The sequence below is a fragment of the Crocodylus siamensis genome, chromosome 5 (assembly GCF_052110815.1).
Source record: "Crocodylus siamensis isolate JL-2025a chromosome 5, ASM5211081v1, whole genome shotgun sequence".
NCBI classification, from domain to species: Eukaryota; Metazoa; Chordata; order Crocodylia; family Crocodylidae; genus Crocodylus; species Crocodylus siamensis.
The window spans coordinates 8,293,802-8,313,616 of NC_143399.1; the positions used below are offsets into that span (position 1 = coordinate 8,293,802).

General features: G+C 45.5%; 1 protein-coding gene across 2 annotated transcripts in view; it reads right to left on the reverse strand.

Annotated features, from left to right (window-relative positions):
- Positions 1-213: 213 nt before the first annotated feature.
- Positions 214-19,815, reverse strand: part of TTC39A (tetratricopeptide repeat domain 39A) — a 95,670-nt gene continuing 76,068 nt past the window's right edge. For both annotated transcript variants that reach the window (XM_090047103.1, XM_090047104.1), the window contains exons 13-18: positions 19,709-19,800; positions 18,533-18,653; positions 14,677-14,788; positions 9,423-9,537; positions 6,120-6,236; positions 214-2,146 (exon numbers count right to left, since the gene is read on the reverse strand). In XM_090047103.1, coding sequence (XP_089903229.1) covers positions 2,026-2,146; positions 6,120-6,236; positions 9,423-9,537; positions 14,677-14,788; positions 18,533-18,653; positions 19,709-19,800 — 678 coding nt within the window. In that variant the 3' untranslated portion in view covers positions 214-2,025. The remainder of the gene's footprint in view (positions 2,147-6,119; positions 6,237-9,422; positions 9,538-14,676; positions 14,789-18,532; positions 18,654-19,708; positions 19,801-19,815) is intronic.

The following is a 19,815-nucleotide window of genomic DNA, read 5'->3' on the forward strand; positions in this document are numbered from 1 at the left end:
TGACCTCCCTTGGTAGGCAACTTCAAGCATGCTAAGAGGTGGCAAAATATTAAAAATACATTGCAGCCCCCCTTGGGAGCTGGAACTGGAGTCCAGAGGGCTTTCTGAAAAGCATCAACAATCATAATTTTCATGGCATTTCTCATCAAAATATGCCTATGTTGCTAAGCTACTTGCAGAAGAGGGTGCAACGGCAAGCAGAGGTGACATGTATGAAGTGGAACAAAACTCTGTTTATTAGATACAAATATAAGAAACAGCAAAGTCTCTGCTTTTTCCATTTCACTTTTGATGCATAATATGTAAACAGTAACTGACTGCCCCGAGTGGACTGTTGTGATCACATAGAGCTGGTAACACTGCTTTTTGAGGAAGCGCATCCTGCACCTGTGCTTCTAAATGGGGGTGGTTTTTACAAAGGCTGCGTTTGCTGTTGGCATCCAAGCTGAAAGTTGTCAAGCAATCAGGGCTGGGGAAAGTGTTTCTGCCCCCTACAATATTAATTTGCTTTAGGAAACTATTTCACATCCCTGGAAGAGGAAAAGAATCTGTCAAGACTCCCTTTCTCTTATGGGAAACCTCCCCCCCCATCCCTGGACCAAAGAGGGGGGAATATTCCCCTTGGTGATATTTGGGGACATAAGCCTTCCTGAAGAGCCTACCTTCACAGAGAGGGGCTGTGGAGCTTAGAGGCCCTCCTCTCATCCCCAGCAATCCTGGTGGTAGGCAGGAGCTCACCTGCAAAAACATGTCTTTCCCTCCCAACACAAAACCCCTGGGTGAGGGCAGGGTTCACCTCAAACCAAGTTAACTCTAACCTTGCCTTTTGTGCAGAAAACCAACAATTCTACAGCAGACAAGGTCTGGCTGAGGGGCTAGTCCCTTGCCCTGCCTTCAAGAGTCACGGCCAAGTTGTCTATGGAGATGCAGACATGGGGAGGGGGAGGGGGACATTAAGACTGAAGCACTGCTGCTCCCTTTTGTAACCGAGGAAGAATTACAGAGAAGTTTTGCTTCAGCTCAAGCTTCCTAGAGCAGAAAAACTACTGTGTAATCCCTTTAGCCTTGGAAACGTCAGTTCTGAGAGCCCAAGAACCAGGATTCTGGGAACGAGTTTATCAGCAAATGCGTTCTGTGCTGCTGAACAAACAGCAGAACAAACACTGAGTTTCTTAAGTGACCTTCAAGGACTGAGATTTAACAATAAAACTTCTGGTCATGTTCCATCTGTAAAGGATACAGGTTTGTTTCTTAATGCCCTCTTGTCATTTTAAATGTCGCTGAAGGAGGAGGAACGATCTTTTCCACTGTCATCTTCATTTGCTTTTCCCTAAAACTCTTGATATGCCGTAAATTATCCAGTCTCCAAAAAGGATAGCAGACAGACTGAGCTTTAAAAAAAATGACTTGCTTAAGAGAGAAGTTTCTTAATGGGTTTTACTAGCAAGTTTGTTTTGGCAGCTAGAAAATTATTGCAGAGAAAAGCTGGTAAAGGGCTTTGCACGAAGAACTGGACATGCCTGAAATTCAAAACCTCCTCACTGTTGTGCTCCTTGAACTAATCTGAAAAAACTGGCCTTGGATTTCTTCACACTATTCCAACTAACCAGCTCAGAGACTGGCATTTCCTTTCTTACGACAGCAGCAGTGTGAATTCAGACAGACATTAATAAAAGATCAAAAGCCAACGAACCTAAAAAGGCTTGTTTCATTGTCTCGTTTCATATTCCAGCATACTAAGCAAATCTGTAAACGGTTAAAAATCAGATACACAAATGAATGATGAATTACACAGACATGGACGCTAAAAGCCACGCAGGGAAAAGACATCTTTGCTAGAAGTTAGGATTCAATTTGGATTTTTTCCCCACTGTGATGTACAGTACCAGATTCAATTTAAAGTTTCAAATGCCCCGGTCTCTCAACACAGGCCTGAGATTGAAGCAGGGAAAAAAAATTCACCCTGACACCTTGGTAATTTTTTGTTTCAAAGTCTGTAGGCAAACTCCATCGAAGAAGGAAATGTTACAACACTGCCGAGGCTCCAGAATGCATTCCGTTTTCTGGGACTGATTTGGCTTGGTGCAAGGCAGCTTGAATTCTGAAGTGTGTCCTCGTTTCCATGGAATAATTCTTGTAATTTTGTCTACAACAAAAGCAGATCCAATCTGATAAGCATACCAGCTCTAAACATTTTCTACTTATCTTTACATTAATTGTACTAAACAACACAACTGCAGACAGCAAGAAAAGCCTGTTCTCACTATCTCCTTTGTTGCCTACTCTAAAATACAAGGCATGTGTGCTTAGCAGAACAATGCAGCTCTTTGTGCTTTTATTTGTAGTTCTAGTATCTGGCAATTACCAGGGAAAATATAGTTTGATAAGATATGGAATCTGTTCCACTCAATCAAAATGCTAAGTGTACATTAAATATCCATAGTGTCAATTTAATTTATGCTTAGAAATCAGATTTATTTTATTGTCCAGATTTTACTCAACGTTACTATGAAGCCAAGCATCTGTAATCTTAATAACATTTTAATAAGGTGAAGACAGGAACACAAACATTTTGCTGCATAGATATAAGACAAGAATTTCAGCACTGCTACTTAGGACACGTAGATACGGATGTGACGTCAAGCTCGTTGTTTACAGGCAGGAACCCTAGTGAGAGAATCAAACTTAACTGAAGAATCCCATTAGATTTTCATATGTAGTGTAACATGGGCGAGGATTGTTTTTAAGGTCTTAGCCTAAATTCTGACATTGTGTGTGCGGATGTGAGAAGACGTCTTCCCAATGCTACTTTCTTCAGGTTGCTTCAGTTTCTTCAGCAGAATACAAGAGGTGAGAGCTCAAGTAAAAAGAGCTGAAATGCGCAGTCTCACCGAGACCAGAGCTCTTGCAACATCCTACCTACTTGGAGCATAAACTGTCGTGCTCTAACTGAACTGCAAGAGCGAATCAAGGCACTGCAGTAATGAAGGACAACCACTGCTAAGGAAGGAACGTGGCCAAAGCGCAGAAGGAGCCTGACACACTGCATGTTTACTGACACACTTCACGCCTGAATTTTGCCTATCTGCAGTGTGGCAGAGAAAAGATGAACCAAGAGGAGACCCAAGTAGGACAGAAATATTTTAAGCAGAGATACAAATTTGCGATCTCCAGACCAACGGGGGCAAATCCGCTGCTCTGTTCTGTGGCTCAAGAAGGCCTGAGTGCATGGTGTGCAGGGGGATGAGCGAGGCTGCCTGGTCTGCTGCTATGGGAAGAGAATTATAAAGGGGTCCGGGCAGGGGCCTGCAGAAAGGTGCACAGGCTGCTCTGGCTACTGAGGTAAAATAGCTGGCAGGGAGCAGCCCATCAGCCTAGAAGGGAAAGGCAGGTTCCCTTCCCCTCTACATGACCAGAGCCTGACTCAGTGCCATGGGCTGGCCTCTGGATTTTGCTCCCAGCAGCACATGTGCAAGGCTCCAGCCAGTTACAGCGACTCGCAGTGAGCTGAGTGCATTTATTTCTCCTGAGAGGTAAAGTCCAGGGAGGCCATCCACATACAGCTCTTTTCTAGGCGTCACCGCCTCTCCTCTGCAGGACAAATACAGAACACGAGTCCTGGCTGGTCAAGAACAGGTCGTTTACCTTTCAAAAGCTACTTGACACTTGGGGGTTACAGATGAAGTCCTAAGTAGTTTCTGTATTTTTCAAAAGCATTCAAATGCTGCTTGAGTAACTGACATCCAGCCTGGGAGCATGGGGCCGATGTGAAAGGAGGAATGACAACCTGGTCACCCCACTTCTCCCCACTGCAGCAAATTTAAACCTAACCAGTAAGCTAGGTGCTGCTTGTGCCACCCACAAGGCTGCCGGACGGCAGCTGTGCTGGTCTCAAACTCCGGTGTATTTACGTTACCCTGACTGTGCCAACCACACCGACTTGCACCCTCTCCTCGCTAAGAATGCTGCTTGCAGCAGATGGCAATATCAATGGAAGTGTTTCTAGGTACTGTCAAGCCGCCCGAAACGTTTCTCATTTACCACACTCTCCACAGCTGCACCACTCAAGTCTGTTGTGCATAGATTTAAGTCAAAGCTGGCATCATTTGGCAGGCAGTGCACTCATCTCCACTTGAGAGTTGCAAACATGAAGTTGCTGGGCTGGAAACCACCTGACATGGCCAGTTCTCCCTCTGGTGGCTAAAGGGAAACTTCCCGTTCCAAGCTGGGTATATAGAAAGCCTTTGCAGGGTTAAATGTTGAGAACGAATCCACCTACCACGATTCTGACCCACTGTGAAGTACTCTCCTCCCTTGAAAGCAACAGCACGGTGAACTGAAAAGCAAGTGCTTCGCTAACCCCCTAGGAGCACCAGACGTAGTGAGACAGGCAGTTTTGTTTTGGAGGTGTCTGGAATGAATGTTGTATTCGCCAGGACATGGATCAGCATCAGCAGAGTTTACCCCACTCTTAGGAAACCGCAGTACCTGTTCCAAAGGGAAGGCTGAAAGAGCTTCCCATGGAAAGTCAAGGACACGTCCATGCAGCACGGAAACTGAGCCCCTGGCAGAAACGCACTGCTCAGGCACAGACGGTTTCTCCTTCCAAGGTGAAGACAGCGACCTTTGCCTACTGTCCAGCTCTTCTGAAGCAGGATGAAGAAACCCCCAGTGTTAACTTGTCCTGCTACACCAGCTCAGAGACCAAAGCCCTGCTGGCTTCAAATGGTGACAGGATGCCTCTCAGGTTGTTTCCCCCACTCCAATGCTTGTGGCTATGACTGGAGCCACATGTTCAAACAAATAAGCTCTAAATACTTTCTAAGCATGTATGACATGTTTTAAACTACACTGCTGCCATGTCCAGGCTGGGCTGTTGAAGCTGCTGACTCAAGACACGTGCTGGGGACAGTCCTTGAGCAGTAAGAGATGAAAGATTGGGCAGAATGAGTTGCCCTTGACTCTTCATATCCAGACTTTGTTTGCTATTTTGTTCTCCTTCAAATACAGACTTGGAAAAGAAAAAAAGGGGCTGTTTTGGGTGCATGAAGTGAAAGCATTGAAACACTTTCAGCTAAGCTTTCTGATGAGGATTTTGTTATTAAAAACATTCTCTCTGACAGGCTGCCCAGTCCGGGGCCCTAACTGTTGGAGTGGGAGTCAGGAACCCTGCATTTTACTCCTGGCTCCACTTCGAACAGGCTACATCACCACCCTTCCTTTTGTGTAAACTGGAGGACTGCCTACACAGCTCACAAGGGCATTGAACGGGTACAGTAAGACATGTTTACACGGTGTGTCTGGCCAGCGCAATGCCAAGCACTTTTCTCAGGAAGAAATTTTGGCTCAGCAAGAGAGCTGAGAACTGTGCAGGGGCAGGATACAGATTGTTGACTCTATGCTGAAGTAAGTACATGATCAAGCCCAGACATTCCTGATTCATTGATAATATCGTCCCCACTGTACTGCTTTGTTTGGATTTTTTTTTTATGGAAAAGCTAAACGCTTCTGCTGCTTTTCACAGGCACCTACAACAGCAGAGGCAAAGACGCTGCCTGAAAGTTACTTTTACTGCATGTGTTTAAGAATGTGGTGGAAGAACAGAGCACTGCTGGCCAGCAAACTGAGTTGGTATTTTTCTGCTACAGGTTCCTGAATTCATTCAATGCACCTCTTTTGAAAAATAAAGTTACCTGGCGAGGCAGTTACTTCATGTTGTTCAGGAGTGATTTCTGATAGGAAACCCCGATAGCCGGGCTAGGAAATATAAAGCTGACTTCTCAGCACCTAAAGCAGCTTTCCAAGCAGTACAGTCTCTCTGGATGTGTTATATGGCAGTGACATGGCAAAGAAGGCTACAGACAGACTCTGGGGGTGAGTGCTGTTCCCAGCTCTTCCACTACTTGATGGCTCTGTTTTCCACTCCCGGCCCTTGGTTAGACTGGAAGCTCTTCAGGGCTCCTTTTCCCCAGGTGGCACAGACAGCCCCTTCCAGACCTATATCCTTAAGTATTTGGGCAATGCCTGTCTCATTTTGGCGAGATCATGAGGCGTTGCTATCATACAGTAACCCCTGTGTTTAATCAAACAATTTCTGCACATGTGCATAGTAATCTTACTTGGCCTTTTCCAGTAACTTTACTCCTTCTTCTTTCCTGCCATTGTCTAGGTACAGCACAGCAAGCTCAAGCAGGGCATTTGGAATTAGATAGTGGTCGTATTTTATCTTCTTTTCACTGGAAGAGGAAGAGAAGCATTATTAACAAGCAGTTCATGCTGAAGTTCTCTCTCATTAACAGTTCTAACTACAAATCACCAGAACAACTGAGTTTCAGAGAAATAATCCATGTCACTATGATGGTCATCACACTCCCCATCTTAAGACAAATCCTAGGTTATTCAATGAGTGCTCTGTTCTACACGGTGATATGTGACCAACCTTACACATGTAACTCTTATTAGCAGGAGAGTAAAAAAGGTGGTGGCTCTCTAAAGGCAAGTCTACAGTGTCAAAGGACCAGACTGAGGAGTACTGCAGTATAACATGCCAGGCCTGGTCCGTACATGCTATACCCCAAATAAAGGTAATGTAGATGTCTTACTGCCTTAGCCCAGAAGAGTGGGATTGGCCATGTGCACACTAAGGCAGATGTCAGCCCCAGGATGTGCCTGGTTTCACTGGCACCCCAATGTCTCTTTCACAGCAAAGACATACTCTTTGCTTCATCCACAGAATAAGTTTTGCCCACATGTGCTGCCAAGATGAGATGCTGTTCACTAAAGACTGTGCAACCATTTGGTTCTTTGAGTTTGGCTCTCACCTATATACCCATGACTAGGTGGGAAAAAAATAAGTCCTCATCTTCCTCATGACTGGGTGAAAAAAAATAAAAGCGGTGCTGTCCTTCAAAAATCACCCACTTGAAGGTCTCGGATCCTTCTTTCTTATATGGAGAAAGAGATGGGTAACAATACTGGCATTTACATCTTCATGTCTGGAATTGTGAGCTAGTGACAAACTATTATTTTAGGCATTCTGCAATCTCCGTTTGGTTTAGTCTTCATCATGATAAAAAAGTTTTTTTCTTAACTCAGGTTAGCTAACTGGAGGTAAAATCCTAATGAAGACAAAGCACTTTGCAGTTTTTACACAAGTGAATAGGTTGAGTTAAAATTTATGTGGGGGCCTTTTCTTTTACAGCTGTGAGAATCTCATTAGGGCAGTCTATGAAAACAACAAATTCCTTAGTCTTTGCTGGGATTTTATCATGTAGCAGCAGACACACAGTTAAAAAAACATCTTTTTTCCCCCCCTCATTGCTGAAGGCGAAGTCTTAGCTCCTTTGAAGTTGGGTTTCTCATTAAAACTTGCCTTTAAGGCAGTATCAGGTTCTATTGAGCTTCTTACACCCATGCTGTTTACACTATAAACATGTCATCCTTGGAGCAGGATCGGCTGTGCCAGGATGTCCCCCAGCAGAGCTTTTCCACTTCACTGGGTGACACAGCCATTGCCCGATATTCCGAATTGGGGCACTGCAGCACGACATGAACACCCAGAGAGTCCCCCGCTGGGAGACTCCCTGGGTGTGCCTCTGCAAGCACTGAAACCCAGGCAGGTGCTCTCAGGGCTTCAGGGGCCTGGTCCTGCAGGAGAATTCTCAGCCTGGGGTGGCTGGAAAGCACAGGCGGTTCTGGGCTGCTCGTGATCTCCCTCCATAAAGCGAACAGATATCTGCTGCAAAAAAACCCCGGCACCAATATTTATCACCCCTTGTTGTGGCCACTGGTGGTTATACAGACCTCAAGAGACCAGCTAGTCCAGCCCAATCTATAGGCACGATCACTCTGGTCTGAACTTTTCCGGATAAACATCTGCACAACCTGTTCTTAAAATGCTTGACAGAAGCACGTTGAGATTAAAGCCCCAGTTCTGCTGCTTAGGCAGGCAGCACTCACCATTTAGGAAGCACTGCCTGGAGGCATGGGGACTGCCACACTGAATAAGCTGCAAGCTTTGAGTCAGCAGCCTGAAAAGAGCCTAGAAAATCAGTTTCTTTCACAAATCTCCAGAAAATAAAATGCGGTAAGAAAAGCGAAGAGTGCCTTCACTTGCGAGCACTCTGGAATGTCACAGTCGAAACGCGTTCTCCCCTGCTGGCATTTCAAAAGTCTTCCAGTGGAAAAGCTCTACAAGCATCCATATCTCAACAGTCTCAGTCGGCTGCATTAAAATGAGATTCTCCTCCAGACAACAAAATTAAAATGGGACTAAGGGATTACAGGTTTACTATGGCTCAAGGATTCTCTGTCTAATGTGCTCATGCACAATGTTTTTCCTATCTGCCTGCCTGGCAAATTCAGTCAAGCTGGGCTCTTCTCTTCTCACAGAATCCCACACAGGCTCTGCAGAACACACTTATGCCCCGAATGGCACCTTCGCTTTCAGTGGGTTTGTACTGCTCCAAACAATTCTGTTGAAAAAGCACAAGAAATAACGGAATCCCACTCTTTCACACTCAGTTGTGTTGACTCTGCAAGGCTAACAGAAGAGAAAATGGCATAAAAGCACTTTTGTCACTGGAGTCAGCAGATGGAACTCTCAATACACAGACTGCAGATCTGCTGAGTAAAATAGTGGCATTTTCACATGAGTTACAGAATAGAACTCCATGCTCAGGACTTGACAGCTTGAGGACATGGATAAATGATGTGTTTGTGCCCGTGTAATCAGTTTTATATTATGTTTGTGTAATCAGCATTCTGCCACTGTAAAAAAGTAGCAGACAGATGAAGTTACCCCAGTTTAAGGGTTTACATCACTCAGTCCAGTGGAAAATTTAACCCTGAAATAATCAGAATAAAAACATATCGGTATAATCATTGGTTTAGGCATCATCTTTTTGTGCCCAACCTTGGGAAGCCATTTGCTAAAAGCAAACAGGTTATTACTGCTGCCCAGAAGCAAGGAACAACAGCTACCTACTACGTGAGATACCCTCCAAGAGCTGCATGTATGTCTATTCCTAATCCTGGTACAGGAAACCCTTACTATTCATGGCTTTGGCATTTGAGGTTTCAAATATTCGCGAATGCCGAACCTGTATCTTAAATACACTTAAAGGAGCTCCTTGGGAGCTCTGCGCTTGCCACCGCCAGGCTCCCACCACCGTCGCCAGCACAGCTGTGCCCCCCCTTGGCCACGGTTATTTTCATGAACATAGTGCCTTATTTGCAGATTTCGCCATTCACAGAAGATATGAGAACATCTCCACCGCAAATGGTAAGTGTCTCCTGTATAAATTACATCGGTATACAAAACAATGTAAATTATCACAGGGTACATGGTTGTCTGTCCGTTCCCAGAGCTTACAAATCATGCAGGACTTCTTAGGATTCTCCTGTCTAAGTACAAAACTTACTTCATATGGATGTAGGTAAAATGATCTTCAGCCTCTGAAATCTTGCCCAAGTGCTTGAGACATAAACCCTTCAACAGCTTTATTAAACACTGGTCATCTGGTAGTAATTCTGTAGCTACAAGATAAAATACATACTTGGAAGTTAGAAGGCATATCTCAAAATCTTTTTTCAACAGCTGGAGATCCTCAGAGCAGTAATACTTACTTATCTGTATCAAAATAGTGTCCATCCGTCCTGTTCAGGACAGGACCTTTTGGATTAGGTCATCAAATCCAGTCTCCTGCTATAGCAGACAATTACAACACTTGGAAAGGAAGGGGTGGGTAAATTCAATTCAGCTGGAATTCTTCACAGAAACAAGTGTTTGAACCATGATCTCATCATCAAGAACTCTTTGTTTTGCCAAAGCAACACATGAAAGACCCCATGGTTGCACTCCTGCTCAAAACACTGGCACCTGATTGACCATGTCATAGTGCATGCCTGGGACCATCGTGACATCCGAATCACCAGAGCTGTGATCAGCATAGATGACTGCTGGACAGATTATCATTCGGCACTTCCCATCATGTCCATTTGTATCACCCCCAAGACAATGAAAATAAAAGAAGCACACCAAGAAAATGGTTCAATACTGAGTGTGTGAAAGACCCTGCCAAAAGGAAACATCTCCAGCAGTGAAAAATTCCCTGATATTCCTGGTACATCAATCATTGGGAGAGCCTCAAGAAAGGTACCTGTGAGGTGGGCAAAGAAGCTCTAGGTTTCTCCACATCAGGTACGGTTCGATGAGAATATAGAAACATCAGGAACGGTTCAACGAGAATGATAGGGAAATGCAAGCTTTCACTGACAGAAAAAAGCAGGCCTTCAAAGCCTGGCAGAATGGCATCAACTCCAGACAGAAGCAAGATGCTTATTGCCACATTAAAGCCAAGACCCAGAGGAAAATTTGAAAGCAGAAAATCAAGTGGTGCAAAAGTGGGCAACTATTTGGGCTGGGGGGGCCACTTAATGAGTTTTGGTGAGCAGTCGAGGGCTGAGAGAGGAAAGGGGGGCAGTGGGAGATGCCAACTGATGCCGTCCAGCCCACTGGCCACCACCAGGAGCCTGAGGAGGGAGGGCTGCACCTTGCGCCACTCTGTTTTGCCACAGCTGGGGCCAGGCCACACAGTGCGCAGACTCCTCCACTCCTTCCTGTTGGCACAGTTCTGGCATCGTGGCACTGGCAGCCAGGCCTGCACAGAATGGGGCATGACGCAGTGTGCCAAACAGGTGTCCTGCTTGTCCCTCCCACCACAATGAGCCTGTGCCACCATGCCACACTGAGAAAGTCAGGAGTGGCTGCCTCAGGCCAAGCCCCACCTGAAGTGGACACAGACTCACCTCCTAGCAATGCTGTGACAGCAGCAGCTCATTGCAGCAGGTGGGAAGGCTACTTGGTGCACTGTGTCGTGCCCTGTCCTGTGCAGGCCCAGCTGCCAGCAGCTGCAGTGCCAAGACTACACAACCACAGTGCCAACAGAAAGCCGGCTTGGGTAGGGCAGAGGAGTCTGCACATTGTGCAGCCCAGCCCAGCCCAGCCCAGCCTTGGCTGCAGCAGAACAGAGCAGCACAACCCTCCCTCTTCAGACTCCCAGCATTGGCCAGCAGGCCTAACGGGATCAATTGGTGGGGTGGATATGGCCCGCATTTTGCCCACCCCTGAAGTAGTGGGAGGACAAAGCTAAAAAGAGATTCAACAGTTTCTTGACAACCAAGACATACATAGTTTCTTTAGCACAAACAAAATTATCTATGGGCCAAACATACAAGGAGCTGTCCCTCAGAGGTCCAAGGAACAACACTCTTTAAGGACAGGTCTACCATCAAAGTATGGCAGAAAAAGGACTTTCAAGATATCCTGAACCGAGTTTCTAATTTCAAAGACAATACCATTGAAGCCATGTCACAACATCCCATTAAGAAGTACCTCGCAGGTGCACCAACTTATCAAGAGGCCTTGAAAGCCACTAAGCAGATGAACAACAAAGCATGTGGTTGTGATGAAATATCAGCTGAAATGTAACAGCAAGATGGGAAAAAACTTCAGTCTCGTGGTTGTTTTTCCATCAGTCCCATGGGACGCCGCTGCCCACTGTGGGTCAGGGAGGCCCGGGTGAGGGAGATTCCTTACCCTCCATCGAAGCTGCCCTTGTGAAGGAACACCTTGACAGACTGAATACCTTCAAGTCACCCAGCCCTGACGGTTTACACCCAAGGGTACTCAAGGAGCTGGCGAGCATCATAGCCCAGCCCCTGGCACAGATCTTTGAGAACTCCTGGTGCTCTGGTGAAGTGCCCGATGATTGGACGAGGGCCAATGTTGTGCCAAGAAAGGGAGAAAAGTAGATCCGGCAAACTACTACTACTACTACTCTATCCTGGGGAAGGTCTTGGAAAAGATTATCAAAGGGGTCATCCTTAACAGACTAGTTGACGGCAATATTCTGAGGGATAGCCAGCACAGGTTTCTTGTGGGTAGGTCTTGCTTGACCAATTTCATTTCCTTTTACGACCAGGTGACCTATCACCTGGACAAGGGGGAAGAGATTGATGTTGTACATCCTGACTTCAGAAAAGGCTTCGATCTGGTATTCCATGATCACCTCTTGGCAAAACTGGCTAACTGCGGCCTCGACCTCACCATGATCTGCTGGCTGGGGAATTGGCTCCGCAGCAGGACCCAGAGGGTGGTGGTTGATGGAAGTCAATCATCGTGGTGCATGGTCACCAGTGGGGTCCCTCAAGGCTCTGTCCTAGGGCCTATACTGTTTAACCTCTTCATCAATGATGTGGACATTGGTGTCAGAAGTGGACTGGCCAAGTTTGCCAACACCAAACTCTGGGGTAAAGCGTCCACACCTGAGGACAGGAGGGTGATCCAGGCAGATCTTGACAGGCTCATGAAATGGGCGGATGAGAACCTGATGGTGTTCAACACCAGAAAATGCAAGGTTCTCCACCTTGGGAGGAAAAACCTGCAGCATGCATATAGGCTCAGCAGTGCTACGCTGGTTAGCGCTACGGATGAAAGGGACTTGGGGGTCACGACTGACCACAAGATGAGCATGAGCCTTCAATGTGATGCTGTGGCTAGTAAAGTGAGCAAAATGCTGGCTTGCATCCATACATGCTTCTCAAGCAAATCCTGGGACGTCATTCTCCCGTTGTACTCAGGAGGCCACAGCTGGAGTACTGCATCCAGTTTTGGGCTGCACAATTCAAAAAGGATGTGAAGAAGCTTGAGAGAGTGCAGAGGAGAGCCACGCGCATGATCAGAGGTCAGGAAAACAGACCTTATGATGAGAGGCTAAGCACCATGGGACTCTTCAGCCTAGAAAAGCACAGGCTCAGGGGTGATCTGGTGGCCACCTATAAGTTTATCAGGGGTGCTCATCAGGATCTGGGGGAACGTCTGTTCACCAGAGTGCCCCAAGGGATGACAAGATCAAACGGTCACAAACTCCGCTGCGACCGATTCAAGCTGGACATAAGAAAGAACTTCTTCACTGTCCGAACCGCCAAGTTTTGGAATAGACTGCTGCTGGAGGCAGCTCAAGCACCCACTTTGAATGCCTTCAAGACACATTTGGATGCTTATTTTGCTGGGATCATAGGATCCCTGCTGACTTCCTACCCGTGGGGCAGGACTTGATGATCTCCTAGGGTCCCTTCCAGCCCAAATGTCTATGAAATCCATGAACTCTTTCATCAACTACACATTGTTACTCAACTTGTTTACCAGGCAGTTGTGATTCCTACCCTGTTGTATGGGTGTGAAACTTGGATGACATGGGAAAAGCCTGAAAGCTTTCAAATGTTACCATCAGTGGTGTTTGGAAAATCCTCCATATCAATTGGAAAGAAAGAACAAATGTCAGTATTCTGGTTCAAGCAAACACCTCCAGCATTAGCACCATGTTTATACAGCACCAGTTCATCATGTCATAACGATGCCTGACAAACTCCCAAAACAGGTCCTACACTCCCAACTCACCAGTGATCACTGTTTCAGAGGTGGGCAAAAGAAGTAAGTCAAGGACACTTTGAAAGCCAATGTGAAAAAGTGTAATGTTAACATCAATACCTGGGAGACTCAAGTAGTGAATTGTTCCCCGTGGTGCCAAGATGTATGACAAAGCCTCAGTCATTTTGAGCAAACTCACCTCACTAGGGAGGTGGACAGATGAAACAAAGGAAAGAGCTGTAACCTGACATCACCAGGATCTACTCCTTACTCTAGGAACTATTTGTCAGACCTGCTGTTGAACATGTGGATCTCAGATTGAGTTCCTCAGTCATCTATGGACTCACTGATGACGTTCCTATCTACTGGAAGACTGTCATCCTCATATCAAGGGTCTGATGATGAGACGTTCCAAAACTTCACAGCTCTGGTGGTTGGAAACTATCTTCTGATTTATTCATGGTCAATTTACATCTATTTGTTCTGTGCCAACATTGTCCTTTAATTTCAATGGTTCTTCTCACTCCCTCCAGCATTATTTCTCCTCCCCACTGTATTTATAGAAAGTAACTGAATTCCCCATGGTCTTTTAATCTCTTCTCACTACCATCCCATTTCTGTGCACCCAGATGAATAAATAAAAAGCATTTCAGTGATCCCTACCAGCCACCTATGTTAGCAATACAATAGTATGCTGCTATTTAAATAAGTATTGTCAACAACAAAAAATCAAGGTTAAACTGAAAGAAATTAGATGAAAAACAATCTGTTTCTAGTATCTCATTTGTGCATGAGACAGGACTTTCTTTGCAGTCAGCCACGGGTGCCCTATTGACTATATTGGTTTTCCCACACAGCAACAAGGCGGCAAATTTCAAACAATGTCTCTAAGTTGGAGACTGTTTTAAAAGCTCATTTTCCAGACTGAATTATTAGTATAACTAGGTATTCTTGGAGGGAAAGAAAGTTCCAGCTGGAGAGATGTCAGTAATCCTTATCCTGACTGAAAGGGCATAAAGACAGCAGAGATTGTGTTCTCAGTTTTTAGGGCCTACGGTGAAGCGGACTACAGGTTTGCTAGATAAACAAAGGATACTTTCTGAACAATCTAGAACTGCATTAATAGTGTGCTCTAGTTCATACGAGCAAGCTTGCTCTTGTCATTGGATTAGTATGTTTGACTGCATCAAATTCCTTTTAGCTATTCCATTGTAAGTATCTGCTTGAGTTAAATCGGTAGTTACCTGGTTGGCTTGCTAATGATGCTTCTGCCTTGGTTAAAGTCTCCAGCATGCCTTCTGTTAGGTCAGGACATTTTCCAATTACAGCATAACCATTCCAGATATACATCATTTCCTAAGAGAAACCAGAGAACATGAACCTCATTAATCTGGCAGTAAAGAGATGGAGTTAGCAAATTTAGATTTTCTCAACAAAGTGCAAAAAATATCTTGAGTCTTTTACTAAAAGCAGATATTATTGATAATATGTTGTCAATGTGATTGATCATTGTGAGCATTTTTGTTGGAAGAGATTTACAAAGCCCCATCTAATTCAACTCTACGCCAGTGCAGATCATTGAGTAAAACATCAACCCCATCTCTGTAGTTGATGAGGACAGCTACCAAGTTGAGAGACTAAAGGAATAGATAACTCAAAGGCTGCATCCCTTGATCAATTTCCCTTCTTGGTCTGTGGTTCTAATGAAGACCAGGTTATTAATAACTAATAGTTATGCCTTATTAGTTCCTCAAATCCACCAGTCTTTACACTAACCTACAGAATTCTAGAGCATGGATATATTTCTTTATTAAATCTCTGGGGCTTGTTTAAAAAAATCTATGGAAAGCACCTCTTTCTTATTAAATTGTGTAAATTTGGGAGATACATTCTACTGAACCCAACTGGTTTAATTTCCATCTGATTCTACACGACTTTTCCATGGGTGTGTTTCACTGGGTTATACAAAATAAACCTACTGTTCCCATCCAACTTCTCATATAAGATGTTCCCATCGCAACAACCATTACAAATAGCACTAGAAGCAAAGTTAAGGAAGGAACCATCACGCAGACTTACTACAACTTCCCATTTCACATTTTCCAAAAGCTTTGCTTAATTTGAATGTCTTAATGTAAATGGCTCTTATTCCTCAGCATCTGTATAACAGTAGTTTCATTTGAGAGCTGTCTGTATAAGAACACGTTAATGTAGGTGGATTACTCAGTGCTTTAATGCAAGAGCACTCCTGCTTTAGCTGAGCTATTCTGCAATGATACTGGAGGCTATGCTGTACTTGCTTGTTTCTAGTCATGATTCAGTTACTAAGATGAGTAAAAAAGTTCTCAGACTGCATTTATTCCATACATTAAATCAAAATATTTTAGGCTAAATCTAAGTTAACAGCCTACTTCTCACCAGCTAATTCCTTCACATGCAATCAAGTCCTATAATTGACAGCAACTCAGTTAAAATTCTGCACCCCAGTCCCACAAATCCCCTGGTTGTTAGGGAGTGCCACCTGCTGCCTTGAGAGTGGAACTGCAGAAGAAGGAAACCGAAGATAGACTGTTCCAGTCTGCACTCAGCTACTGTCGGTGGGCGTGGACAGACATAACAATTCAAACATTTCAAAGGGCCCCCTGTACCTGTGTGAAAAGTTCTCAGAATGGCTAAAGGGCTGCAGAGGAGGATCTTTTTATATGAAGTGCTATGTTGGAGCACAGATATATGTTGTAGTCGCGTTGGTCTAAGAAACAGAGACAAATAAAACTCTTGGGCTAAAGGCAGTATCTTCGGGTGAGCTTCACTTTTTGTTACTTCTGGGCAGGCACAGGGGACCCATAGGTGCACCAGCATCCCACAGTGCTCTGCTCTCTCCCTGTTTTCCAGTGCCAGGTGCTTCAGCTCCAGCCCCCTCTACCTTTCCACTGGAAGGGGATGGGGGTGGACAGGTTCTGGGAATCTGGGGCTGGAATTCCTGTAGCAGGAGCCTCATGCTACAACCAGAGGCATGCTGGGGTTCCCAGCATGGGCAGCAATCCCAGCATTATAGCGCATTCCCTGCACATCGCTGCCTCTGGCCCCTCCAATAGACCCCACACACCCATGCTGTCCCCAGAGCTTGGTTCTTCAGTCCCCACCCCCACCAAATCCTCTTCATAGTTGGTCGGGTCAGAAGGGACCTGAGTAGATCATCAAGTCTGACCCCCTGCCATGGCAGGAAAGAGTACTGGGGTCAAACGACTCCAGCAAGGTGATTGTCAAGCCTTGTCTTAAAGACCCCCAGGGTAGGAGCCAGCACCACTTCGCTTGGAAGTTGGTTCCAGATCCTAGCCGCCCTGACAGTGAAGTAGCACCTCCTGATGTCTAATCTGAATTTACCCTCTGCCAGCTTGTGACCGTTATTCCTGGTCACTCCTGGTAGTGCTCGGGGGAACAGGGACTCCCCCTGTGCCTGCTGGTCCCCTCTGACTAGTTTGTAACAGGCCACTAGATCCCCCCTCGCCCTTCTCTTGTGGAGGCTGAACAGGTTCAGATCTCGTAGCCTCTCTTCGTAGGGCCTGCCCTGCTGCCCCCTGATCATGCGAGTGGCCTCCTTTGAACCCTCTCCACGTTGCCCACATCCCTCTTGAAGTGCGGCGCCCAGAACTGGACTGACCAGTGCCGCATAGAGGGGGAGGGTCACCTCCCTGGAACTGCTCGAGATGCATCTGTGGATGCATGACAAGGTACGGTTGGCCTTCCTGACCGCGTCCCCACACTGCCGGCACATGTTCATCTTCGAGTCAATGATGACTCCAAGATCCTTTTCTGCCTCTGCACTGACAAGAAGGGAGTTCCCCAGCCTGTAGGTATGGTGCTGGTTCTTCCTCCCCAGGTGCAGCACCTTGCACTTGTCAGTGTTGAATCCCATCCTATTCTCATCCACCCACCCCTGTAACCTGTCTAGGTCCGATTGTAGCCCATTCCTCCCTTTTAGCATGCCCACATCCCCCCACATCTTAGTGTCATCTCTGCTCCTGAGAGGGGAGGAGAGGCTGGAGGATTGGGAGCTGGAGCCTGGTTTTCCCAGCAGTAGGGCACCCCCCCACCCCATCTCTGCCACATACCTGCATGCCTCTGGGTGCCCTCATTTCCCAGACTCCTGCTAGATCCAGAATCTCCTCCCCCAGACCCCTCAACCTCTGTGTCCCCACCACTCCTGCCAATAGAGGCAGGATTCTGGCTTTCCATCCCCCAATTCTGCTCCCTCCCTGTCCCTGCAGCCTCCTCTAGTGCCTCTAAGCTGAAGAACAAGCGCCTGCCACAGCAATTTTGAATCATCCCAGCTGGGGTCGAGAAAGGGGCTGCACGTTTCAACTGCTATGTCTGTCCACGGGTACAGCTCTTAGTCAAGAATGCTGATGTTAAAAGTAGCACTTGGCAAACTCAGAGAAGTCAGTTCTCACCTGTTCTCCAAGAAGTAAATCTCATGGAAGCTGTGCACCCCATAAATGAGCTCCCAGAACAGACATTTTCAACCAACATTGCTGAAAATCAGCCAGTACTCTGAGGACATATATCTACTCTACACAGCCCTTATCTGGGCTGGCCTGCAAAGAGCTGGACTGGTTTTGACTTGCCAGCCACAGATATGTGCTTATCTTCCAAACTCAGCCTGCAACATTCAGAGCCAGGTTGATAAGACTAGGAATACCAGTTCAGGCATGCTTTGACACTTGTTCTCTCTAGCTGTACCTGGACTGCTTCCTTTTGCCAGCCTCAGTGCATGTCGCACATGGAATACATCTACTTGCAGGGACCTCAAAGCAAATACATTAATACACAATGGAGGAAAAGCGCTGGAGGGTATTTCCATCTGAAACCTGAAATAGTGAGTTGCACATGCAAAACATTTGTACATGACAAGCTTAACTCCTTATGGCCAGTGCCATGTTTTTTGTGTTAATCGGCCTGTGTTCAGGGACCAGACCAGTCTCCTGCAGGGGTTTCAAGCTGGTAACCTAAGAGGCTGCCATTCTAAATATCTTATATGTGTCCATATATTTTGAGCTACAGGAAAATATACGAAGATTGAAAAAAATGTATCCTGCTTACCAGAGGTGGCACAGGCAAAGGGACGGCGTTTGAGGGAAGGTAGCGTCGAGATTTCCGAATGGCAAACTTCTCTGTAGGCAGCGACTTCCCTGCAATTTTCAGTTTCAAACCAGGCACACTCCTGAAAATTAAGAAAAATTAAGTATTAACAATTGTTTGGGCCCCTGCCACATTTTTTACTTCTGGATATCAGGAAAAAAACCACTCCAACCAATGAGGAAACAACGTTCAGCAGGAAAGAAATTTCAAAGACAAATCCACTGAAAAAGACTGACGCCAAAAGAAAAAAAATCACCTCTGCCAAACCCAATGGAATCTGCTTGCAATGATCTCTCACAGAATACAGATGCTGTCAACAGTTTCAATGCATTTCAGTGTATAAATCAGTGTGAGCAGCAGGAAATCTGCAGGGAATCATTCACGTTTGTTCATACCACAATACAGGTTTTTAATACAGCAAGTGATAAATATCATCTTCTCCAGAATGACATAACTTAAAATGTGACTGCATTACAGGAGAATTTCACTTACGCTGGCTGATTACTTTGAAATAGCAGTTAGGCATTTTGTGACGAATCAAATTACAGTTTCTGGAACACATTAATTCACCCTAGTTCCTATCTTCTTAAGCCTTTCATACTTCTGCTAAATTCAAAGCACCACAATCAAATTCTGAAGCTGTCTGTAAGAATCTTTAATAGGAGGCACACATCTTGTAGTAAAAACTAGTCACAGCTTTCAGGAAACTAATTTTTTTTCCAGGCCAAGGTGGACTACAGAGAACAACTAAAAAAAACCATGTGAAGTGTTGTGTGTAATAGCAGCCGCCACCGTGACAGAGACCAGAAAATTATCATAATGCAAAGTATTTCAAAGCCTATGGGAAGCTGAAACATAGTTGAGACCATGGAGAACTTTCCAAAGTACGGTCAGTTGGAATTATTGCAAGCATGTCCAACAGCACTGCATTTTCTTTCACAGATGCATTTTGTGGGGGGCCTGCCACCGGAGAAAGCTGATCTTTTTAGCAAATTCTGATCACATTTTCACACATCTATATCTTATTAACTGCAAAGTAAATAACTTTTCCTCTCCTTCCCCAACACCATCAGCTCAACATGACTTGAAAAGATAAGGAATGGAACACTGTCCCAGTTGGGACCTTCTAAACTTTACCTAAACAGTTCAACTTCATCCTCCCCAAAAGGCTTGCAGTCATCTGGTCCAAACATGCTGAGATAGGCAGCTTTCATATAAACATACGTAGCCTGCAAATGCAATCA